The sequence below is a fragment of the Balaenoptera acutorostrata genome, chromosome 6, assembly GCF_949987535.1.
Source record: "Balaenoptera acutorostrata chromosome 6, mBalAcu1.1, whole genome shotgun sequence".
In the NCBI taxonomy this organism is placed as follows: Eukaryota; Metazoa; Chordata; class Mammalia; order Artiodactyla; family Balaenopteridae; genus Balaenoptera; species Balaenoptera acutorostrata.
In genome coordinates, this window is record NC_080069.1 from 120,136,121 (window position 1) to 120,161,199 (window position 25,079).

The 25,079-nt window shown below is 50.6% G+C and overlaps 1 protein-coding gene across 3 annotated transcripts in view; it reads left to right on the forward strand.

Annotated features, from left to right (window-relative positions):
- ABL1 (ABL proto-oncogene 1, non-receptor tyrosine kinase) overlaps window positions 1–20,442 on the forward strand; it is a 140,178-nt gene extending 119,736 nt beyond the window's left edge. For 2 of the 3 annotated variants that reach the window (XM_007194491.3, XM_007194492.2), the window contains exons 5-11: window positions 6,851–6,935; window positions 7,594–7,771; window positions 9,585–9,769; window positions 11,879–12,031; window positions 13,878–13,967; window positions 14,312–14,476; window positions 16,731–20,442. In XM_007194491.3, the coding sequence (XP_007194553.2) occupies window positions 6,851–6,935; window positions 7,594–7,771; window positions 9,585–9,769; window positions 11,879–12,031; window positions 13,878–13,967; window positions 14,312–14,476; window positions 16,731–18,445 (2,571 nt within the window). In that variant the 3' untranslated portion in view covers window positions 18,446–20,442. Of the gene's footprint in view, window positions 1–6,850; window positions 6,936–7,593; window positions 7,772–9,584; window positions 9,770–11,878; window positions 12,032–13,877; window positions 13,968–14,311; window positions 14,477–14,759; window positions 15,276–16,730 lie in introns of those variants that run through there. The other variant, XM_007194494.3, reaches the window with a different exon arrangement.
- Window positions 20,443–25,079: the final 4,637 nt, after the last annotated feature.

The window sequence follows — 25,079 nt, forward strand, 5'->3', positions numbered from 1 at the left end:
TGACCCGTGCACAGAAATTGAGAGGGGGAGCCCCGTTTTGCAGCTGTTAACAAAGAAGCAGAACTGAAACACCCACCACTGGGAAAAACGAACCCGAGTGTGTGCGTGCTTCTCGAAGGTCGGTCAGGTGCACGCAGCCAGAACGCCCGCCTTTTCCGGACTCGGTCTTTTCCCTGCTGCCCTCACTCAAAGGCACAGTAAAATGGAAATTGTGATTTCTGGTTGATATGAAGTGACACTTTAGAGAAAAGATTGCATTCTTTAGTCCCAGAAACCAAAGGTGGCTTCCTGGCCTTCATGTTGACTGTGTCCCCTTAGCTTGGTCCTTGGGGCAGGACTGATGCTTGGGGAGGGGGGTGGGGAATGGTGGTGGCATGGGTATTTCGAGGACCCCTGGATATTTTCCAGATAGGATTTTCTTTAACTTAATAAGCATTTATCAAACTCCTCACTTCTATTTGCCAGACCCTGAACTTGACACTGGGATTGTGGAAACGAATTGGACAGAGTTCTTCACCTCAGGCTGGTGTGGGTGCTTAGAATCATCTGGTTGGTGGTAGTCTAGTTAGTAGGAGAAATAGGCAAGTATGGCAGTAACTGCGGTGTGGTGTGACAAGGGCTGTGTCAGGGGCACGAGCTCAGATCTGTGGCACCGCGTGGAGATGAGAGGAGGGACGGGTGAGCTCTGCTCAGCAGGGAGAAAGCAGGGCGGGAGCTGTGAGCGGGGCGAGCAGGAGTCGGCCAAGGGAACGGGGCCAGGAGAGGAAGGTAGAGGGCAGAGAGGGCTCGCCGAGTCGCAGAGGCCTTGAACCCGGCTGAGGAGCTGGGACGCTGTCCCGGAGGCAGTGGGGTGTGTTGAAGGGTTTGATGCACGGGAATAAGGTGGTCGGATTCGCTGTTCTCGGGGACGCCTATGTTGGCGAGCCCTCAAATGAGCTGAACAGCTATTGCCCCACCTCCCGGAGCCCAGGCCAGGGCACGGGGAGGCGTGCGCTCCAGCGTCCCAGGGCGGCACGCGGCCGAAGACCAGGCCCAGGGAAACTGGGCCTTGACCAGCTTGCAGAGCTGTTAAAGGCTCAGGCGCTACCCACACATTTGCCAGGATTTGCCAAAACAAAACAAGAGTAAAAGCACAAAATACACTAGATAGCAGTCCAGGAAAGGCTTGTTGGAAAACTTTAAAAAGAGGTAGAGTTTGCACTTGGGGAAACTGTAGCTCAGTAGCTAATGCTGTGGCATTATTTTCCGAACAACTGAAGAAGATGATTCTAGAGGAGGGACCCCCTGGAGCTCAGCGGTGGGTTTTTTTTGTATCAATACTTCAGAATTATCTGGAAGTGGGTGCCTTCTAGAACATACTTCTCTAATGATGTGTTATTAAACTTTTTATTATACTTTTAATGATTTTTCCTAAGAGCCTTATTAACTTGTGATCCCATAGTTCATTAAAAAAAATTACAAGATATGGTTGCATAGATTTCTGTGAATAGTCACTCCAAGGGGTAGCTAATTAGGGAAAAGGGAATGTGTCATTTTCTTCTTTTTTTTTTTTTTTTTAACTTGTGAACGTGGTTCTTTGTTTTTATTTATTTTTGTCTGTGTTGGGTCTTCATTGGTGCGCGCGGGCTTTCTCTAGTTGCGGCGAGCGGGAGCTACTCTTTGTTGCGGTGCGCAGGCTTCTCATTGCAGTGGCTTCTCTTGCTGTGGAGCACGGGCTCTAGGTTCATGGGCTCAGTAGTTGTGGCTCGAGGACTCTAGAGCGCAGGCTCAGTAGTTGTGGCGCACGGGCTTAGTTGCTCCATGGCATGTGGGATCTTCCCGGAGCAGGGCTCGAACCCATGTCCCCTGCATTGGCAGGTGGATTCTTAATCACTGTGCCACCAGGGAAGTCCCAAGGGACTGTGTCATTTTCTAGAGGTGTATTAACCCAAAATAAGGTACTGAGCAACTGCTAAAAAAATTATCCCTCCTTCCACCCCACGCTGCACAAAAAACATCTGTACCGTATGTTTCCCACTTGGCAAATAAGATTAGTATCAACATCTGGGGCGTTCATCTCCACTACAGACATTGAGCGTTTGAGTGGGTTCTAAATAGCAGTGATGGCTAACATTTATTGATTCTTACTCCGTGCCTGAGTCTGAGTGCCTTATGCTTTACACAGAGCACCTCATTTAATCCTTCCAGCCACCTTAAGAGAAGGCTACTGATACTACCACCACGTAAGGTTGAGAAAACTGAAGCAGAGAGAGGTTAAGTAACCGACCTAGCGTTAGTTACATGGCTAGCAGTGACAGAGCCAGGATTAGAACCCAGGCATCCTGCTCCAAAGCCCAGGTCTTTTTTTAAATTGTTACTCAGGTTCTGATTCCTCATATACCATGAAAAATATACCTAAACCACAGTTACGCATTTTAAAAATCACCATTTCCCCAACCCGCCGTTCACTTCCCTCACAGGCTGTAGCTACGATCTGCCTGTCTCTTGAAGACTACTTGGGAAATACTTGCAGTTCTAGCCCAAGCTTGTGTTTGTTCAGCCAGTTCCCACTGAGCCCCTCTTTGTGCCGGACCTCCTTGTCCTGGGTGTTTGGTGTTGCGGCCCCCTCAGCGGAGAGGACCAGACTCTCCTTAACCAGCAGGGGGAGCGAGGCCCTACTTTTATCCACCACTGGGCCCTGTACCTTCAGGTCAAAAGGAAGACCCGGAGAGAAAAAAAGGGAGTACTAGGTTGGCCCCTATGGATGGGAAACTGGAATTACAACAAAGGCCCCCTGATGGGGACCGGCTAGTTTGAATTTTGACACTATTCAGCAGGTCGTAGGCATGTACTCTCTCTGTTAAAGGCAGGATGTGCCTAAGGGAACTGTCAAGTACAAGAAGCCCGAGGTTTCAGATGAGCTGTACAGTAAGTTTGTAAGTCTGCTTTCTTTCTTGAAACAGTTGTGTACGTAATAGAATTTGGAAAGGTCTACTGGTAATCTAATTGTGTTATTAAAATAGACTCATAAGCTAGCTGACAAATTTACTAAAATAGCAGAAATTAACACTGTTGAAAAAAGTTAAAACTTAGCACTGTACTCAGTTCTTTACCTGTTTTTCCAATAGGTAATATATACAGATAGTTTCCTCTACCCTTGATTTTGGTGTCTTTCCAGAAACAGTCCACATGCACGTATCTTTCTTAAGCATATGGCAGTGTGCTATAGACACTGCTGCTCTGTACCCTCTGTTGTTTACTTAATGTGTCTTGGCAGATATTCCTTGACAGTACGTGTAAGGTGGTCTTGTTTTTGTATGGATATATTTTAATATCTCACCAGCCTTCAGTAGACATTTGTCTTCTTTCCACTACTTTGCTGTTACAAACAGTGCACTGGGATTCTCCTTGTTTGCGCACGTGGGAGAGTGTCCTGTTAGGTCAGCTCCTCAGAGTAGAACTGCTGGATCAAAGTGCTCGTACCAATTAGCGCTCCACCACTGGTGTGGAGGAAGTGCCTCTTTTCCCTACCCTCACCAACACAGTATGTTTTGGTTTGGGTTTTATGTTTGTTATTTTCCCCCGCAGGAAATAAGGGCTCCAGGACAGCGTGAACACTGGGCCGTCGCACGCGGCGGCTCTCACTTCACGGCGGGACGGGGGCTGTGCGCTGGGGAGAGAGGCCACTGCCATGTCGCAGTCGCTCGGGCAGCGGCTTCCCTTCTGGCCATGGAGCTAGATACGGCCGCAGTACTGGGGGACCAGAGTCATGGGGGCTCCTCTGTGAGATTGTTTCCTGTGGACTTTTCACTTGAGCTTCAAGTCCCCCACCTGGTTTGTGAACCATCCGCCTTCCTCGATCTAGCTCGGAAACTGCCCCATCTCTCCAGTGCGTGGACCCTGGTCGAGCTGATAGGTGCAGGGTGGCACTTCGCTGTGCTTGTAACCTTGCTCCCCTGACATCGGGTAAGAACCGGAAACATGTGGAAACTGATCTGTCTTAGACACGAGCCCAGCACTGCGGCCAGGGGTCCCTGCTGAGAGGAGGCATGGAGAGCTCTAAAAGCTGTGCAGCAGCAGCGGGGCGCTGAGCTGTGTTTAAAAATAGCGTTCTTTTTTATGCTGTAGAATTCCTACTCTTGGGGATGAGGCCAGTGAGCAAAAGGGACGAAGCTGGTTAGAAAACACCTGTGAGATGTTGAGTCTGGAAGAATGTATCTTTGAGAAAGACCAAAAAGCCAGCGTTAATTAAAGAACCAGCCTGTCTTCCATACAAGCAATATGTTTAGTCTGCGTCTCAGGAGTGGAGATCAACTGTGTTAATAGTAATAAAAGCGAGTCCCACCGAGCGGGTGCTGACCGTGTTCTGGGCACTGCACTCGGCACCCTTTGTGCACGAGGCAGATACTGCTGTTCTCTCCATTTGGTAGATGAGAAGACAAGCTCAGAGATAATCTGTTATCTATTATGTAGGTAACTTACCGTGGTTACACAGCAGCAGAGCTTGGTCAGTATAACTCACAATCACCCTCTTAACCTCTGTGCCAGCCGAAGCATTCGTCCACACCTGGCCAGGCCAGTCAGTCCTCATGAAGAGGGGGCAGTTGACCCAACTCCCTCCTTGACAGACAAGACTGAAATTCACAGCTTTTATTCAGAGCGTTGCCTTTGCCCTAATCATTCGGAATTACTTTTATTTTACTGTGTAAATGGAAGAATCCTCTTCAAAAAGATGATGGAAATTTTTAAAATAAAAGTAAAGGAATATAACAGGGATAGCATCAGGGATATTTCCAGTTTAACACAGCTAGAAATGTAGGATGCTGTTAGTAGTTTAAATTATAAATTGAACCAGGTCTGATTCCAGCAGGGGGAGACAAGTTCACACTGATTGTCCTGAAAGAAAAAACAAGGAATTATTTATACTGTCCACACATCATGTGCGTGCGGTTCTTGTGTGTGTGTGTGTGTGTGTGTGTGTGTGTGTGTGTGTGTGTGTGTGAATGAAGAGAGAAAGGCAGAAGAGGGATGCCTTTGAAAGCCATAGTGTTCCTTTTTCATGTCCGTGCCTCTCAAGACCTAGAACATGGTTCTTGTAGAAAAGAGTCAGTAGCTATAAGAGCAGTGTTATATCGGAAATGATTTCACTGTGCGAGGTTCATTATGTGGTGCTTTAAAAACCTAGAGAGCTTCATTTGAGAGCTACTTTTTGAGCGTATTGTTGGCTGAGCAAGATTCTTAAAGGCCCTGGTCCTTACGTGAGCAGCACTGAATCCCCTAGTTCTGGCAGGCACTTGGCTCTGCAGCCGTTGACGGCAGTAGCGTGTCACCCTGGTAGATCAGAGCACTCCACGCCAGAAACGGTATGGTCTGCTGAGCATGTTCAGGGGCAGGGAGGACTCCGGAGAATTAAGCAGCCAGTGAGGTGGTGGCGGGGACGTGTTCTTCTCCCACCCGTGCAGCTTGACACAGAGACTACCCAGGATGTTTAATTGACATTAGGAAGAGCTCACCATTTCTAAAGAGCAATAAACTGTGTCTAAGTTTCAGTCCCATCGAGCCCTAAGCCAAGTGATAGTGGGCTGACACATCTCCCCACTGGTCATGCTTCGCTTGTAAACACGTTTGACCAAAGCAAGACAGCACTAAGTAAAGGGTGACCCGTCCTCAGGAAGTCTTCCCCACGTGCCAGGGTAGAAGCTGGCTAGCCACAGTGAGTAGGACACTTTAGCTCTTTGTTTCCCGAAGGGGCAGGTACGGTGTAAATAAAGCTCCACATTTAAAGTACAGTTGATAAAGCTTCTCTTGGGGAATCTGGTTTTCAAGAAGCTCTCTCCCTATCTCCCATGCAGTCTTGCTCTTCAGACAGACTCAGACTCCATGTTGCAACTTGGAGGGTGGAGTCCTGCTTCCCTTGCTGGTTTTTATAGCAAAAGACTGTGTCATGTATCACCCACCTGCTTCTTGCTTTGATGATCAGTTGAGAGGACAGTGGGTTCTTTAAGTCAAAAAGAGGTTTACCGGACGTAAACCTACAGCCAGGCTCCTGAAAACAGAGCCGACCACAGCACTCCAGACTGATACGTGAGGAAATGCAGAAACATTATCGCATCTGCTCTGGGCATTTGCTGATATCTTTGTCTCCCCTTGGCATTTAAATACTGTGAACTTGCCTAAAACGTGATGTGTACTGATGATACTTGTGAAGCCGTTGTTAGGGGAGCTGCTAGTGAAGATTATTTTAGAATCTGTGAGTAATTGACCTGACAGGTAGTGGTGATTGCTTCATTGAGAGCCCCGTGAGACCGCATTCTTAAGAAGTTCAACATCCTCTCTTTCTGCCATATCTTGAGGCATCGTTCTTTGGTAGTGCTACACATCTTTTTGTGTCATCAAGGTCTCTTCTCTTAAATCAAGTACATTTCGGATTCTTCAAGTGATTTTTCTTTTTTTTATATATTAAGCATTTTGGGAGGCCTTGGAAGCCAGCTGTTCCTTAGGGAAGTGGCACCAAGTCTGTGGTATTTGCCTGTACACATCTCCCTTGCTCCCCACAAACTCCACGGGTGATGGAAACAAGTATAGTCTGCATAGAGCCGCCAGGGCGAGTCACCAGCATATACAGCCAGACTTGACGTAGTGCTCAGGGTGAGAGTTCCAAAGCTCAGCACCGAAGTGGACAATTCTTCGTGCCGTTGGGGTGATGATCGGGCCGCCTTGGAACCTGTCCAGAGCGATGTCGTGGTTGAGACTGGTGGACCGGGGTGATTGTTCGTGGAAGCTCCAGTTTGTATTAACCATTCGGGTCGTACTTCCCCACTTCAACACTTTCCTTGCTGAGGTAATGTCATCACTTCTTTTTTTCCTGCAGGAGGATACCATGGAGGTGGAAGAGTTCTTGAAAGAGGCCGCAGTAATGAAAGAGATCAAGCACCCCAATTTAGTACAGTTACTCGGTGAGTGTGTGGAGCTCTGGAGAGAGGGCCTTTTAATTAGACCCTCTGGGGTGATACAGGTGCTATTAGAGAAGAGGTGGGTGGCTCACTGCATTGAGGTTTCTGATCTGTACATCTTTCCCCCACCAGCATCCAGCCCTTGGTAAAAGGAGGCCTGTGTGGGAGGGAGGGGTGTGTGTGTGTGTCCGTCCGTGTGCCCACGCGAGTGAGGGAGAATGTTATTACTTTAAATTGACACCCAAAAACAGTCAGATGCAAATTGGCATCTGAAACCTAAGAATTTCAGGAGTTCCTTCACGGAAGTGATTCTGTATGTAGACATATCCAGTTGCGGGGAGGGTCGGGGGTGGGCGGCGGGCCTTAAACTAACAGTGATTTAGTTTGTCTGATGTGGCCCGGCCTTTGCTTATGAACTCAGTGGCAGCCTCTTCCTGTTGAAGTTCATTGGCTTGAGAGAAAGGAAAGAGCGGGGCCACGTCCCTCCCACAGGAACATAATCTCAACCCACAAGTGCATGGAACCATCTTAGAACTTGGGCCCAGGACGCAGGGGCAGAGTCCGAATCCATTTCAGAAGCCTTGTTCTTCAGGGCTCGTCTTTTGTGATATGTGTTCAGTCGGCAGCAGGGCAGCACCCTGAAGCCTTGTCTCGTTGGCAGGGGTCTGCACCCGGGAGCCCCCGTTCTACATAATCACTGAGTTCATGACCTATGGGAACCTGCTGGATTACCTGAGGGAGTGTAATCGGCAGGAGGTGGACGCCGTGGTGCTGCTGTACATGGCCACTCAGATCTCGTCGGCCATGGAGTACCTGGAGAAGAAGAACTTCATCCACAGGTAGGAGCCCGGCGAAGCTGCCCCCCACGGGTCTGTGGGGCGCGCGCGTGGGGCGCGGGCATCCTTCGACAGAGAGCCCCAACCTGCGAGGTCTTCTGGCTCAGCCTCTCACTTCAGTGCTGGCAGCTCATCGGACCTTGGAGCAAAGGCAGCCGCCAGGTTCCTGACGCCGCCGGCTTCGGGAGTGCATCCGGGACTAAGTTCAGCCCGGCCTGGCTCCTGGACCGCCGGAGCGCTTAATCCCCAGCCTGAGAAGTATTGACTATTTCACTGCGGAAGCATTTTGGGCTAAGAGGAATACTGAATGAAGTTTATAAAAGGCGCCCCTTCTAATCATCACGGCTCCCTCTGGAGTAGAGCACTCATTGCTCCTCCAGGGCCGGGGTTCATCAGTGATGACCTCTTCCTGGGAGCCGTTGGCATTGCTTTTTACACAAGCGCTCAGTAACAGCTGTGCGTGGGTTTTGTTTCTGTGCTGCGTGTTTTTCCTTCTCTTCATTATCATTTCATTCTCCACTTAACTTGCTGTCATCTGGTTCAGGGATGTTTCCACGAGTGTCAGAATTGCGTATACGTAGTTCTGAATTAAGCGTCTTTGCTGCTTTAAAGCCTGGAGTGTTTTGACCTTCAAGTGTGCCACAATTATCCTGGTCTTTGCATTCTTTGCTGGTGGAAATGGCTTCCTAGCAAAGTGATGGCCTGTGCAGGACAGAGCCTGATGGGCTTTGCCGGAGTCTTTTACACAAGACGTTCTCCCCGCCACCATGGGGACCTTTCCTACCCAATTAACTCAAGTATGAAACCTGTACATGAGACTTCATAGTGAAGAGTAAGAGTAGCATGTGTGAAATGCTGGCGGCTCCTTGTAAGACGGATTTTCTCTGCTCCATGCGAGCCTGCTTCAGATGCGCCTGTCACTCAAGAAAGTGAACCCTCTGAGGCTGCAGGTTGAGATTTCGTGACTCCTGGTTTGCCTTGCACGGCTAGGTTCGTTGTCTCTTCATTCAAGCAAACTTAAAGTGCTTTACCAAACTCCTATCAGGCACAACTCTCCTGTATTTCCTTCCTCTCTGATCGCTGCTGACCAGGCTATCTTACGCAGCCATCGCCTTAAGCTGGTGCATCTTCTCATCCCTCATTCCAGTTTGCCTTGCGATTTCGTGGTTAATGTCCGTGAACCAAAGATTAGACTCCTACTTCCCAGGGAGAATCAGGAGGCGAGAGGAAGCTGATTACACAGGAGACAATTTATAGGACGCATTTGGATAAGCATCAGGAAGAAATAGGACAGCGGGAAATACATTTGGGTAAAGGATGTCGTGGGCTTTTTTAAAAATTCTGTCCTATCAAGTCTGAATAGGACAAGCGAGGCTCAGTCTGATGCAAGTTTCTCGAGATCGAGGCCTGGCCTATGTGTTTGTGCCCCGTGCCTGGCACAGAGCAGTAGTAACTCAACAGACGCTTAGATGACACTTCTCCAGGCATCGGTGGAAGTGCTTTACCTATTAATTCACTACCACTCACAGCCACCCTAAGAAGTAAGCGCCGTCATTATCATCTCCATTTTATGGCTGGCATAACTGAATCCGAGGGTGGTTAACTTGCTCCAGGTCATGGGGCAGGGAGCCTGCTCCCTGTGCCACCCTCGACGCGTGGGAGCGCGGTGGGTGCTGAGGGACGGGCGCTGCCCCCCAGGGGGCCCGGACTCCATTTTCCCATTGTCGGTATTGCACCTTTATAGACGACGGCCGTGGACTTGTGAAGCTGGAAAGCTAGCTGGGAACTCTCACAGATTAACTTTTTCCTTCCCCAGAGATCTTGCTGCCCGAAACTGCCTGGTAGGGGAAAACCACTTGGTGAAGGTGGCTGATTTCGGCCTGAGCAGGTTAATGACAGGGGACACCTACACAGCCCACGCCGGGGCCAAGTTCCCGATCAAGTGGACGGCACCCGAAAGCCTGGCCTACAACAAGTTCTCCATCAAGTCGGATGTCTGGGGTAAGGGCTGCTGCTCCGGTTTTGTCCTCGCCCGTGCAGGGTGGGGCTGTTTCCCTGTTTTTCTTTCTCTCCTTGCTTTTTCACTTCCTCTTTCTTGCTCTTTCATTTCTTTTTCACTACTTAATTCTCTTTCTTACTTCTTTTTCATTTTAGAATCTTTTCTCCCCTGTTTTCTGTCCACAATGAAGTAAAAGTGAGCTTTTTTTCTTCCAGAATAATTCAGATTAACTGTTTTTCCCCACTCCCCAGCTTTATGTCTTCACTCTTAGTTTGCTGCCTAGGTTTGCAGGGGCAGCTGGCCCACCCTGCAGGCACCCAGAGTCTTCCTCTGTGGAGAGAATGCTGTATAGTTTGGTTTGGGATTCAAATAGAATATTACCCTCTGATGCCTCTGAAGTGTGACAGTATTTTATTTTTACTTTTTTGAAAAGAACTTTTTATTATGCCAATTGTAAGCATACACTAAAGAAGACAGAGTTGCCTAATGCCCCCCAGGCACCCATCACCCAGCTTTGCCGTCATCACCTCATGGTGCCTCTCATCCTGTACACCTGCCCACCCCCCGACTCTTGTTATTTCAAAGCAGATCCCAGACAGCATAATATCTTGTCCATGAATATTTCACATAAGTCTCTTAAAGATGAATTTTTTATTTGTATAACCACAAGTTGAGATTAATTTCTGAATATTATCAAATATCTAGTCAGTGTTCAAATTTCCAGTGAAATCATAAAAGTCATGCTTTTTTTGCTTTTTTTTTTTTTTAACAATATGTTTGAATTGGGATGGAAATACAAATCTCACAGTGCTATTAGTTGACAGTGGCCCTTAGGTCTCCTCTAATGTGTAAATTCCTTCTTTATCCCTCTGCGTCCCTTGCTAGTTATTTGTTGAAGAAATCCCGTCATTTGTCCTTTAAAGTCTCCCACACTCTGGATTCTGCTCACTGTACCCCTGTGGTGAGAGTTATCATGTTCTTCAGTCTTCACTCTCCCTAGATAATGGGTATTTGGATCGAGACAGCTTGATCACATTCGAGTTTGACTTGTTTTTCTTTTAGTAAGAGTACTTCATAGGAAGGGGTGTACATTTTCATCAGTAGGCCCATAATTCTTGATTTTCTCTGTTTGTCTAGATCTGCTGATTTATTAGGGGTTGCCAAATGATAATTCTCTAATTCTCATTCCTTATGCATTTATTAGCTCAATAATTCTATAAAAAACTTCTTCTCCCCTACTGTTTGGTTATAGTAGAAGTACAGTTCATACAGGAAAGATAGGATAAATGTTTGCTTCCTTGCCATTATTTACTGGTTTCCATGATAACACATTGGTTTCTTAATACCCTCCAGTGGTGACCAGGTTTTTGTTGTTTTTCTTTTGTGATATTATTATAAGCTCTTGGATTGAAATATATTTGAGTATATTATTGACTAATCCACTGCAGTTATTTTTTTAATTGATATTCAGATAGTCTCATCTTTGGCCAGTGGGTTCTTCAAATTGTTCCTGGTCCTTTTGACAAAACCCTATAGTCTTCTGTAGCATCTCTGCTATCTGGAATGATAAACTATTCCAGGTTCCTTCTCTGCCCCAGACCTGAATCACCTGTTTCTCCAAGGAGTTCTGGTTCCTTAATGGGACCTGGAATTTCAACGATTCTGTAAGATTTTAATGAAATTTTTGGAGTTGGAAGGGCCCTTAGAGATAATCTCATGTACCCAGAAAGGAGAGGTGGCCTGTCCTAGGCACATGGCTAGTTGCTCACAGAGCCATGAGTAGTAATGGCCCCTCAGTTCCAGTCCTAGGTTCCTTCCAGCACGTCTCCCAACAAGATGGCTAGGCTACCTAAAAGACCCTGGAGGGGCTGCTCAACCCAGGCCCCTTCTCTCCTTCTGTTTTAGTCGGTGGGAGTGCGTAAACGGAAAGCCTCATCCTGTCCTGTTCTATCCGGGGCTGTTGGTAATTAAGAGCCGGGTAAAATGTCAGTGTCTGGCCTGCTTCTGAGGGTGTAACTTCTGATGTCTGCTGCACAGTTAACCAGTTTTAAATGCAGTGTAGTTAAATCTTACACATCTTGAACGATCCTGCTCTTTCTTTTTTCTTTTAGCATTTGGAGTGTTGCTTTGGGAAATTGCTACCTACGGCATGTCACCTTACCCAGGAATTGACTTGTCCCAGGTGTATGAACTCCTAGAGAAAGACTATCGCATGGAGCGCCCGGAAGGCTGCCCGGAGAAGGTCTACGAACTCATGCGAGCATGTGAGCCTTCCCCTGCCAGTTCTAGAAGTCTCTGTGGGCACTTTACATATACCCAGGGCAGGAGGATATATGTAAAGTAAAAAAATCGAAGTATTCCATTTCCTCTCTTCATTCCCTTTCTTCAGAAGCAACTAATGTAACAGTTTGCTACCTATTTTTTTTTTCACTTTTTTCAGTACGCCTTTATTTACCCATAGTATTTTTTTTTAAAGGAATTCCTTTATTTTTATTATTTATTTATTTATTTATTTATTTATGGCTGTGTTGGGTCTTCGTTTCTGTGCGAGGGCTTTCTCTAGTTGCGGCAAGCGGGAGCCATTCTTTATCGCGGCCTCTCTTGTTGCGGAGCACAGTCTCCAGACACGCAGGCTCAGAAGTTGTGGCTCACGGGGCCTAGTTGCTCCGCGGCATGTGGGATCTTCCCAGACCAGGGCTCGAACCCATGTCCCCTGCATTGGCAGGCAGATTCTCAACCACTGTGCCACCAGGGAAGCCCTACCCATAGTATTTTATGTGTGAGTGTTTTTTGTTTGTTTTTAATGCAAAAATGAGATTGATAGATACCAAACATGGGTTTCTTATTAATAAATACAAATATCTGGTATCGTAGGTAAATATTCCAGGTGACTTTTATCCACTCGTTTTTTTATATATATGTATAAAGATTTATTCCCTCGACTTCGTTTTTTTTTTTTTGCACTTAGCAGTGTAACAGGCGTGTCTTTCCATGTCCGTAATTCAGAGCTTGTGCTCTTTCTCTCTCTCGCTCTCTCCCTCTTTCTCGCCTCGTGTCTTTCTTTATATAGCTGCCTGGCATCTATTACATGATTTATTCATTCATCCAGTCCTCTTTTGATGAACATTTGTTTGTTTTTTTGCCATTATAAACAAGACAGGAACCAGCACCCTCATACATACACACCTCTGTGCGTTATGCTAGTACTTATAGAAGTTGAACTGGTGGTTCAGAGAGCCATGTGCATTTTAAGTTTCGATAGATTTTCTCAAATTGTTTTCCCAAAAAGTCTATATGAATTTATATTCTCACCAGAAACATGTGAGAGGGACCCTACGTCCTCACCTACACTGGGCTTGTCAGTCAGTCCTTAATCCTCATTTTAATCTTGTTTTAATTAGCACATCTTTACTGATGAGGAATTCGGACTTCGATAACCATGAAGTAAGGGTGAGATAGGAAGCAGGCTACTTGGTTGAGTAATTTTCTGCATTTGCTGGAAGCAGGTTGGGAAGAATATATTTGTAAATGTAGTTGTTGACGTCAGCGTGTCTCTGGGATTTTATAATCCATATTCCTGCCAGTATCTAAAGTCCTCCCAAATTCTTTTTTTTTTTTTTTTTTAAATTACACTATACTAGGTGTGCTTTATTTATTTATTAATGGCTGTGTTGGATCTTCGTTTCTGTGCGAGGGCTTTCTCTAGTTGTGGCAAGCGGGGGCCACTCTTCATCGCGGTGCGCGGGCCTCTCACTATCGCGGCCTCTCTTGTTGCGGAGCACAGGCTCCAGACGCGCAGGCTCAGTAATTGTGGCTCACGGGCCCATTTGCTCCGTGGCATGTGGGATCTTCCCAGACCAGGGCTCGAACCCGTGTCTCCTGCATTAGCAGGCAGATTCTCAACCACTGCGCCACCAGGGAAGCCCTTCCCAAATTCTTAATGTCTGCAACAGGGCACAGTGACATTCGTCACTTTAACTTGTCATAGCAAAAGGCGGTTAGCAGGATTGGAATGCTGCTTTAATTTCCAGCCTTTTCCTTGAGAATTTCTCGTCCCCTGCTTGTTAGCAAGGCCTCATGGGTAGTCTGACTTGGGTCTCATCTGTCCAGGTTGGCAGTGGAATCCCTCTGACCGGCCCTCCTTTGCTGAAATCCACCAAGCCTTTGAAACAATGTTCCAGGAATCCAGCATATCAGATGGTAAAGTGCTGGTCCTTGGGGTGCCTGCAGTGGGGAGAGGGGTTGGGATGGGAGGGATGGCCGTGTGGGACCCAGCCCAGTCCTTCAGTCCACTTCCTGCTAGAGTGCATGGGCCAGCGGCTTACCTGAGACCAGAAAGCTGGGCGGGGGGTGGCCCTCTGTCTCTTGCAGCCAGGGTTCTGAAAACTACTCAAGTACTATTTCCTCAGGATGTGTATCTCTTTTCTGTAACTGTGTATAGATGACTACTCTTGTCTTAAAAAGAAAAAGAAAACCAACATACCAAAATGACGTCGTTACTGATGACTGCTGGTTTTGTTGTTGATTTTTTTGGTGGTTCTTAGAAGTGGAAAAGGAATTGGGGAAGAAAGGCATGCGAGGGGTTGCAGGTACTCTGCTGCAGGCCCCAGAGCTGCCCACCAAGACGAGAACCTCCAGGAGAGCTGCCGAACACAAAGACGCCCCCGACGTGCCCGAGACGCCCCACTCCAAGGGCCCAGGAGAGACCGGTACGTCCTCACCACCCGCACCCGCCTGAGGCCTGCGGGAGTCGACCCTCAGAGCCAGTGCAGGCAGATGGGAAGCAGTGAGTGGAAACTGCACAGAAAGACAGGCAGACCCCGTGTTAGTGGTCCAGCTTCGAAGAGAGGAAGGTTCTCCTTTTCCTACAGCAACCCCCTGCCCCGTCATTTAGGAGCCATTGGCTTAGGCAGTGGTGCTTATGAAACCTACTAAGAACAAACCCACCTTTTCATGTATTATTCACAGCATTTGTGGTTGCTCTTGCGGCAGATACAGCAATAATAAAATATTGAACCAAACGAAGAGCAGCTCGATGTGAAAGCACTGATACGAAAAACTCACTGGCACTGACGGGGCCGGGAGATGGCTGCGGAAAGCTGAGCCAGTGTCCCCTCGAGGTCTCTGAGAAGAATCTGTTTCTGGTGCTGTTCCCTAGACCAGCGAGGGCGGTGGGAGTGGTGAGAAAGGGCTCTCAAGAAGTTATCAGGAGTAACATTAGCAAACACTGATCCAGTGCTTCCTATGGGCCAGGCTTGACTCTAAGCGAGACTGTTCTGATTTAGCAGTTCCCCCAACAAAAAAAAAAAAAAAGAAAAAGAAAAAATACAGAAGTCTGGGTTCTACAGCAGACCAGCTGAATGGAGGTGTCTGAGGTGGGCCCGGCATCTGGGTGTTGCAGTGATGGACCACACGCTGGGTGAATGGGAAGGGACAGGACAAAGCCAGAATCTGTAGACCCCATGGTTCCCAATTTTTTTTCATCATGTACCCATATTAATTTTAAAAAGTTGAGGGTGGGAGGGAGGGAGACACAAGAGGGAAGAGAGATGGGGACATATGTATATGTATAACTGATTCACTTTGTTATAAAGCAGAAACTAACACACCATTGTAAAGCAATTATACTCCAATAAAGATGTTAAAAAAAAAAAAGTTGAGTGTGCAGGTCTTATACATAGGTATGTGTATGTACTACTGCACAGACATGTATACTATAAAATATAGCAAAAATATACCCTTGAAAGGTTTACGTAAGAAATGAATCTAAATTAGAGTGCGTTCTTGGCGCGCCCTTGGACCGTCTTGCTCACCCCGCTTTGACAGCATGTAAATTATCCAGAATCTGGCCCCTGCGTCCTTCTCTTAGTGGTTCTGATTTCAGGTCGCGGAACAGTGTGGGGAGGAGAGGCTGCTATGAAAACTTGCGGCTTATTGAAAGCCCACTGATAAGCAATCGTGTTCATTTATGCCCATCAGTATTCATCTGAGGGGTGTTTTGATACGTAATCTCATGGTGTGCCGAGAGTGTCAGTTAGCTGTTCAGCCCTGAAGTGGAGCTGTGCATAATTCATTAGAATTTCACTTTCTTCACCTTCTTCCGCTGGGTGAAGGTTTGGGGAGGTCCTTGGCTTCCCCTGATCCAGAAGCCCTGAGTGCCGCCTGGTGTTCTCACAAAGGTCCCCGCTACCTCAGCTTTGAGTTCCAGGGCGCTGACGGCAGCCGTGCTCGCAGCTGCCCTCGGAGGGAGAGTTCTGTCATTCACTCGCGGGGAGCTTGGCAACAGCAGAAAGATTTCTTAGGAGCTATTATTCATATTTAAAGAATGCCCATTTAAAAATTTTAAAAGGTCACCCATCTTGTTTCCCAGGCATAATGGCCCATTGTCACTGCACCCTGTGGTATGTGGCCCCTTCCCTCCTGACCATCCTCGTGGGAGCCTCAAGCGGCTGACTGGTCTGAGAGGCACAGGTTCTGACCCTGCGCTTGGCCTTGTCATGCTTTTTACTCTCCAGATAGTGGTGTTGAGGGGACTCTGCTACTTTAAAGGAAACCAGCAAAGAGATGAGGGGACTGGGGGTGTCCCCGCTTTTTGCTGTGCTGTCTTCAAGAAGAGAGACCTAAGCTTTTCCTAATAATAATACCAACAACAGTGACAACAGTGGCTGAGAAATTTCGTGCCAAGAGCTGTGATTGCTCCACGTTCGTTATCGCGTTACATTCTCACAGCAGCGCTGTGGATAGGTTTCATGTCCTCCGTGTTATAGGCGAGAAAGCCGAGGATGAGCAGGGAGAACTAACTCGCCCAGGCGGCTGGCAGTGGGACCGCGTGCAGGCCCATCAGAGCCCAGCGCCCAGACCCGTGGCTGCTCTGTAGGAAGAGGCCAGCCGGTCCGGGCAGGTTCCCCGCTCACTCGGCCGCCTTTGGCCTGGACTCATTAAGCTCTTCCCCATGTGTTTCAGATGCTCTGGACCACGAGCCGGCTGTGTCCCCACTGCTCCCTCGAAAAGAACGAGGTCCTCAGGATGGCGGCCTAAATGAAGACGAGCGCCTTCTCCCCAAAGACAAGAAGACCAACTTGTTCAGTGCCTTGATCAAGAAGAAGAAGAAAACAGCCCCAACCCCTCCCAAACGCAGCAGCTCCTTCCGGGAGATGGACGGCCAGCCAGAGCGCAAGGGGGCCCCTGAGGACGAAGGCCGAGACATCAGCAACGGGGCGCTGGCCCTCGCACCCGCGGACGCAGCCGAGCCAGCCAAGTCCCTAAAGCCCAGCAGCGGGGCTGGCGTCCCCAATGGGGCCTTCCGGGAGTCGGGGGGTACAGGCTTCCGGTCTCCCCACCTGTGGAAAAAGTCCAGCACGCTGACCAGCAGCCGCTTAGCAGCCGGCGAGGAGGAGAGCGGCGGCAGCTCCAGCAAGCGCTTCCTGCGGTCCTGCTCCGCCTCCTGCGTGCCCCACGGGGCCAAGGACACCGAGTGGCGGTCGGTCACGCTGCCTCGGGATCTGCAGTCCACGGGAAGACAGTTTGACTCGTCCACGTTTGGAGGGCACAAGAGTGAGAAGCCAGCTCTGCCTCGGAAGCGGGCAAGTGAGAACAGGCCTGACCAGGTGACCAGAGGCACGGGCACTCCCCCACCCAGGCTGGTGAAGAAGACCGAGGAAGCAGCCGACGAGGTCTTCAAAGACGCGGCCGAGTCCAGCCCGGGCTCCAGCCCTCCCAGCCTGACCCCAAAACTCCTCCGTAGGCAGGTTGTGGTCGCGCCTTCCTCTAGCCTTCCCCACAAGGACGAGGCTGGGAAGTCCAGTGCCTTGGGGACGCCTGCTGAGCCGGTGCCCCCCACCAGCAGGGCAGGGCCAGGTGCTTCTGGAGGGGCCAGCAAGGCCCCTGCCGAGGAGTCCAGAGTGAGGAGGCACAAGCCCTCTTCCGAGTCCCCAGGGAGAGACAAGGGCAAATTGTCCAAGCTTAAACCCGCCCCGCCGCCCCCTCCTCCAGCCTCCTCCGTTGGGAAAGCCGGGAAGTCCTCCCAGAGCCCGAGCCAGGAAGCAGCCGGGGAGACAGGTGCCAGTGGGAAAGCAAAACCCATGGCTCTGGTTGTGGATGCCGTGAACAGTGACGCTGCCAAACCCAGCCAGCCGGGAGAGGGCGTCAAAAAGCCCGCGCTCCCGTCCATGCCAAAGCCACAGTCGTCCGCCAAGCCAGCGGGGACCCCAACCAGCCCAGCCCCCGCTCCCTCCGCGTTGCCGTCAGCATCCTCTGCCCTGGCAGGGGACCAGCCGTCCTCCACCGCCTTCATCCCTCTCATATCGACCCGCGTGTCTCTTCGGAAAACCCGCCAGCCTCCGGAGCGGATCGCCAGCGGTGCCATCACCAAGGGCATGGTCCTGGACGGCACCGAGGCCCTGTGCCTGGCCATCTCCAAGAACTCCGAGCAGATGGCCAGCCACAGCGCCGTGCTGGAAGCCGGCAAAAACCTGTACACGTTCTGTGTGAGCTACGTGGACTCCATCCAGCAGATGAGGAACAAGTTCGCCTTCCGCGAGGCCATCAACAAGCTGGAGGGCAGCCTCCGGGAGCTCCAGATCTGCCCGGCGACAGCGGGCAGCGGCCCGGCGGCCGCTCAGGACTTCAGCAAGCTCCTCGGCTCCGTGAAGGAGATCAGTGACATCGTACAGAGGTAGCAGAAGCCGGGCGTCCGCAGCCTGCAGCGCGCGAGGGCTCCCCCGTGCCCGTGACGGTGGCCGAGAGAGGACCGGCGAGCTGGGACCTTGGCCCAGGAGCTCTGCGCCGGGCAGAGCCGAGGCCGCCGTGGAGTGCAGCCCTACTACCTATGTCGTGGCCCCGCTGTCCTCCTGCACTTGCCTTCTCCTCAGCCCGGGCTCCCTGAGCCACCTGTCCGAGTTCTATCTGTGGAGTTCCTGCTCTGTGGACTGCACGCCAGCCTCTTCCCCACATCGTGCTTCAGAACTGAGCTCTTGGGGGCAGGTGGGAAGGCAGATGAGCACTTCGTTTTCATCTGTCTTTCTGGAGGACCTCCCCTGGCTATGCCTTCGCCTCCATTTCACCCCAAGAACAAGTACCCTGCACGGGAGCTGTGTCACCAAGGCCTTGGGAACCGTCACCTCCACTCACCCTGCACAGAGAGGTTGTGCACTCATCTTCCTCGTGCCTCCTGTGCTGAAGACACGTTTCCAGAACTGCATCTTGGGAAGCGCTGCCAGCTGGCCACCCTGCCCTCCACTGCTGCCGCGGGCTGGCGCCCTCACCATTTCCTCACGTGAAGGACAGCTCTTGATTTGGGGGGTAAAACAGGGTGCTAAAACCAACCAGCCTCCGGGTCCCGGGACAGGTGGGGAAGCCGAGGAGGCGCGTGATGTGGGGGAGGCTCCGTGTCACCCGCTGTCTCCGTGTCCTTAGAGCCCGGTTCCCGGCTCTCTTGTGACGTGCACTGCTAATCCTGGATAGAAAGCTTGAGTCTTAAGGGTAGCAGGGTCGCTGGTCAGCATACGGGGGCTCCAGAGGCGGGAGGGGTGGCGGTGGGTGAGCAGCTGCTGCCGAGAGAGCCCAGGGCTGGGCCGGTCTGCAGTGAGCGCGGGGTTACCTTCCTTCCGAATTTCCAGGTGCCCTGAAAAGGCGCTTGGTCTCGCTTTCCGATTGATCTCTTTCGGCTCTGTTGTCCTCCTCTAAGGCAAAGCAGATGCTCGTGGGGCTCTTTCCCTGGTGACAAGCCAGTCTTCAGCTTTCTGGAGTTCTTGAAGCCTTTCAGAACTCGGCCCTCAGCACAGCTGCCTCCGATACAGAAGGAGCTGCCATTGGGCGCCAGTGCACACAAAGGAGGAAAGGGACTGGAGCACCAAAGCCCAGCCAGCGTTGGCTGCACCCTGACGGGCACATGTCTTATTTAATTACCACGAGCAACACTTAACCTAATGTTTCGGTTGGGCTCATCAGGGATGAAGAAAATCACAAACGAAGCCCCAGAAAGGGTCTCAGAGAGCAGCGTAGTCTCCCCCAGGCTGTCCAGGACTAGGCTCATAGGGCAGGAGCCCAGCGTCCTTGACCTTGACCTTGACCTAGAGCGGCTGCTGAAGAGCAGGCTGATGGGCACCTCTCTGGGCCTCGCCGCGCTCGGGAGCGCCCCCTGGAGAAGCCAGGAGGAAACCACCTTCCGCTCCCCAGGCCTCCTAGGGCCCATGACCTGCGCAGGCCCGATTTTTACGCTCGTCACCTAAATTTGTATTTTATTTCTCTGGTAGAGATGGTGTCCTCTGAGTCGTTTTATGCTGTTTTCACAGCACGTCACCTCTTTGCCCCCCAGACTGCTGTGCTACACAGACCGAGGGAGGTGCCAGAACACCGCCAGTGGCCTTGCAGACAAAGCAAAACAAAGCCCACCCAGGTTCCCTCCACTGCCTGTTTCTGTGCGGTACTGGTCTCTTCTTGTTCACATGGCGTGCCACTATATTTTGCATTTATACTTTGGTATTACACTCTTTTTATAGACTTGCTCTTTTATAAATGATGTGTAAATAGTTTTCCACCGTCCTCCCTTCCGGAATGCCTATGGTGTCTTTTTTTTTTTTTTCAGTCCAATACATTTTGTTTCTGTATGTGACTCTGTTTTTTGAATCCACGTCTCTCCTCCGTAGTATTTTTTAAATAAATGTTTACAACACTAGCACGTGGGCAGGTTGCTTTGGTCTGCAGTTCCTCCCTGTTGTTCAGAGCCGTGGCGTGCGTGTGGGCAGGGAAGGACTCAAGCTTTCCTGAAGGGGCCGGGGGCTCCGTGGTGGGTCTTACAGAATAGAACGATCCCGCATCGGCCGTTTCACAAGCCTGTCCTCATCTCAGGCCCTTCCTGTGCCCTTGACACCTACCTGCCAGCAGCCTGGCTCTTGGCGGCGGCACTGAGAGTGGGCTGTGCCACCTGTCAGGCCGTCACGGTGTCATTGGAATGGGGGAGGGAGGTCACGTCCTGGATATCTCTCTGGCCTGAAAGGGTTAATCCCTCCCCAAGTGCATTCTTTCTCTTTACATTTGAACTCACTTTCAGCCACTGTCATCAGTCCCCAAAGCACCCCTCGCTTGCGTTCGACGCCCTGGACATCTGATTTCTTCGTGTGGCTGAGGAAGAGCAGGGTGTGCCGGCCCGGGCCGGGCTGTGACCTCTCCCAAGGGGACTGTCGAGGAGGGTGCTGACGAGTCCTCGTCTCGGTTTGCATTTAACGCCAGCTGGCAGCTTGGAAAGTGGAAGTTGGGGGGAGTGAGTAGCACCCGCTGATAATGATATTTATTAAGCCAGCAGCCTTGTCAGAGGATACAGATCCTGCCCACCAAAGCACATCGAAGAGCGCGGTTCCGTGAAGCCGCTTCCCCGGAGACCTCGGCAGCGGCCCGCGCTGCACGTCAGGCGGCGCGCTCAAGCCGGAGCTGCAGGCGGCCCCCGGGACCCATTTCTTCCCTCGTCTCACAGAGGCAGGACCCAGGCGCAGGCCGCAGAGTCTGAGAGTGGCTGAACCATCGCTTGACACCAGACCTCCCGAGCCCAGGGCTTTTCCCCGGGCAGCACACTCTTCCCTTGAGTGACAGCTCGCAATCTGCAAGAGGGCGGAGAGCGATTATGGTGACAGCCACACTGACGTGGACCCGCCACGGGATCCTCACAGCAGCCTCTTAGGCAGGGTGCGTTGTCCCGTTTCCCCACGCTCTATGACTGGAGTTTACTTGTCCAGCCATAGCTCACACGTGGTGAGGCCGGGACGCAGCCTCGTATACACGCTAGCCACCTTGGCGGCTGTTCCGGTGTGAAATAAGGGTCTTAGAAGACTCTTCTCCAAAGTGAGAATCTTCCATGAATGTCACCCGAGCCCAAGAAACTTACTTGGGTCTAGCCATTCTAGGACAGTGGTCCTTAACCTTTTTTAGGTCACAGAAACCATTGAGGACCAAATGAGGACTGCGGATTTAGCCCCAGGAAGACGTACCCATGTGCACACACAACGGTGTTCAGAGAGTTCTGAGTCCTGCCCTCAAGGTCCAGAACCAAGGAGTGAGGACCCGAGAGCCAAGCCCACCGAAGGCAGGCAGCTGCTGTTGATAGTGCTACCACAAAATACAAGCCTCGAGTGTCAAAGTTTTAAAAACAAAACAAACACTTGCTCTTTCTGACTACCGAATGTAAAATAGATAGCTAGTGGGAAGCAGCCTCATAGCACAGGGAGATCAGCTTGGTGCTCTGTGACCACCTAGAGGGGTGGGATAGGGAGGGTGGGAGGGAGGCTCAAGAGGGAGGAGATATGGGGATATATGTATATGTATAGCTGAATCACTTTCTTATACAGCAGAAACTAACACACCATTGTAAAGCAATTATACTCCAATAAAGATGTTAAAAAATATATATACATAACAAAAAAACCCCCAAACACTGAAGAACCCCAAACGGAAAACAACCCAAGGTCATCAAGAGCAGGAAGGATAGGTACGTGCGGGGTGTTCACTCCGTGGAATGTCGGGGAGCAGTGGGGTGGGACAGACTTGCCCCACTCCGTGCTATGTTATGCCGGCGGCCACCAGGCGACACGGTGATGCGTCAGCTCCCATGTACTTCAGCGGGCATGTAGTCGGGTGTAGAAGTCGAGGGGGCCGGTGATCGGGGTGCGGGAGGAGACCCATGCCTGGTGGGGCACAAGGGAGCTCTGGGGGCAGGTGGTGTCCTCTTGCTTAGTCTGGGTGGTGCTGGCTAATGGGTGTGTCACTTGGTGAAAATTCATCAGACTACACTTAGAATTGGGGCACGTTCTGGATGTGTGTTATATTGTGATGAAAGTTTTCTTAGAATTACAGCTCACACGTGCGTGCTTTTAGCTATTACAGACGCGCTCTGCATTACTAAGTGAAACACCCACACCTTTTTTTTTTTTTAAATGAGGGAGGTTCTGTCACTGTCTTCATTTAGTGGGTGAGAAAGCTGGCTTCAGAGATATGAAGCAGCTTGCCCGAGGTCACATAGCATGTGCCAGGTTACATCTTCTGTGCTAGACGAATTTGTTGATGGTCCAGAGGGCCACAGCATGACTAGCAGAGACCTGGGCCCCAGGGCCAGGCTCCTCCCTTCATCGTGGAAGAGAAGAAGTCAGAATTACAGCTAGCTCAGCTTTTTGGGTGTCGGGGATATTTTATAGACAGGGTTCCCCAGCTGAGTGCTCTGGGGGATTGATTTCTAAATGTCATCTTGGTACAGAAGACATCAGGTGGGATAAGAGTGCCCAACCACAGTATCCCCTGTCTGTGTCTGCCCTCCTCCTTGGTTGCCCAGCATCTTGGGCGGGGCCCCAGCTCCCTGCCTGGAGGGTGAAAGCCCCTTGCCTGGGTCGGGGTCTCCAGTGGTGTGTGTCGTGCAGCATCTTGGGCACCAGCGCCAAGTTAGGACGAGGTGGCTCCTTGTTTACTGTGGCAGTGCCCTGATGCCTTGCTGGCCACACGAATCTCTTTTTTTCTTAGACATTTTTCTTAACATTTCAAACATACAAGAAGATATAGACAAATATTCCCCGTCCGTTTTAATAGCTAAATACCTTGAGATCTACACACCAAGATGAAGCCTTTTTTGTGTCTTGAATGTATAAAATGGGCGAATGCAAACAGCTCTTGGGTGCCTGGGCTGGAGGAGAGAGCACTGCCACGCCAGGTGGAGCGGGCCTGGCGGCCCAGGGGAGCTTAATCTCCCCGCTTCCAAAATAAGTGTTTTCCGAAGAGCCTCACCTTCGCTTATCTGGGGAGTAAACTTCCCCACCAAGAAGAGAGCGAGGGTGTGGGGTGGCACGAGAGGCCCCCAAACCTTGACAGAGCCAGTGGGTTCGAGAGGGCTGGGGGGTAAAGACGAAATTTAGCCAAATGTAGTGGGAGTGGATCTAACAGATCAATGCCCTCAGCAGTTGGGTTGCTCTGATTTCCAGGGTTATTGAGTTCAAATACACAAGCAACTGGAAAGAACAGCTTTGTTGTTGATTTTTGTTCAATGATGAAAGCCTAATGACAGGATATCCTCTGCTTTGAAGGCTCTCCCCCTCCCCTCTTTATCTCAGATTTCTCCATCAAGGTTAATCTAATCCTACTAAATTAAAAACCAGCCAGTGTATACCCAGAGTGGGTGTAAACACATGCAGGAGTGTCTCCACCTTGGTGACCTCTGAGTTCTCACAATTAGTGACTACAGGGGCGGCTCCTTTTGTCCTAAGAGTACAAGTTGGCGAGAGAACATCAGCCAGGGGACCTTGCCACAGGGCGTCCCTCTGCCCTTGGCCTCTGGTCTGTTCTGTTTCACCTGGTCTTTCGTGAGCATGTTCCCTGGCTTCTTTGTGTGTATAAATGAGCTAAGGGATGGGGTAATCCAGGCTGCTGCCCCCGCACCGCCCTTAACAGAGTGGAAATGAGCACATGCTTGGGTGAGAGCCTGGGCTGGGGTCGTACTTCCTTCATCCGGCCACCCTGTATTGTACAGTCTCAGCACCAGGGCTGTCCTTTATGGACACACTGGGGCTCGTTTTCTTGAGATCTGCCTCCCGTGGCTTGAGGGCTTGAGTGTTTGCCTCTTTCACCAACAGACAAAGAGCCACCCCTGTCAGTCTGTCACGTTAGCAGGAGGCATCCTGGATCATCCCTTCCTCGACGGTGGCAGAGGACAAAGAGTATGTTGTGCCTCCCAGACTCAGTGTCACTGTCTGGCCCCTGTCGCAGCGGCCCTGAGCCCCAGGACACGTATCCCGAGGCATCGGGGGGAGCAGGGAGGAGCCCCAGGAGAAGGCAGCTCGCCTCAGCATAAGGTGTGTTCTGACTCCTGTGTTCCCGTCCCATCTCTCCAGCCCATTTCTGCTCCCCAGTCAGCCCGCCTCTTCTGTGGCTCGGATCCGTCACCCCTTAACGAAGTGGCTCTCTGGCTGTCGAGGACTGAGAGCTGCTACTGGAGAATATGTCTCTAATAGAATGGAAAACACTGTGAAATGCTCCAAGGTGCCAAGCTGGGCCCTGCCCAGTGTGGGTCTAAAAGGCTAATAAAAATCTACCAATTAATTGTGACAGGTCAATGGAAAATTATTCAGTTGTGAACAGGGGCAAGCAATAGCTCAGAAGGAGGAGGGGAGATGTTGCCATGGGAACATCAATACAGGTTCTCATCTCAGCGGTTGAAGCCAGCCTAGGAGTGAGCAGCAACAGACTGCTGTATCTGACTCGGGATGGGATGCAGGACACACCAAAGCAGCGTTTGAAAGAGATGCTCTGCCTCACGCCCGGGCTGCAGCCACTCCAGGCCCA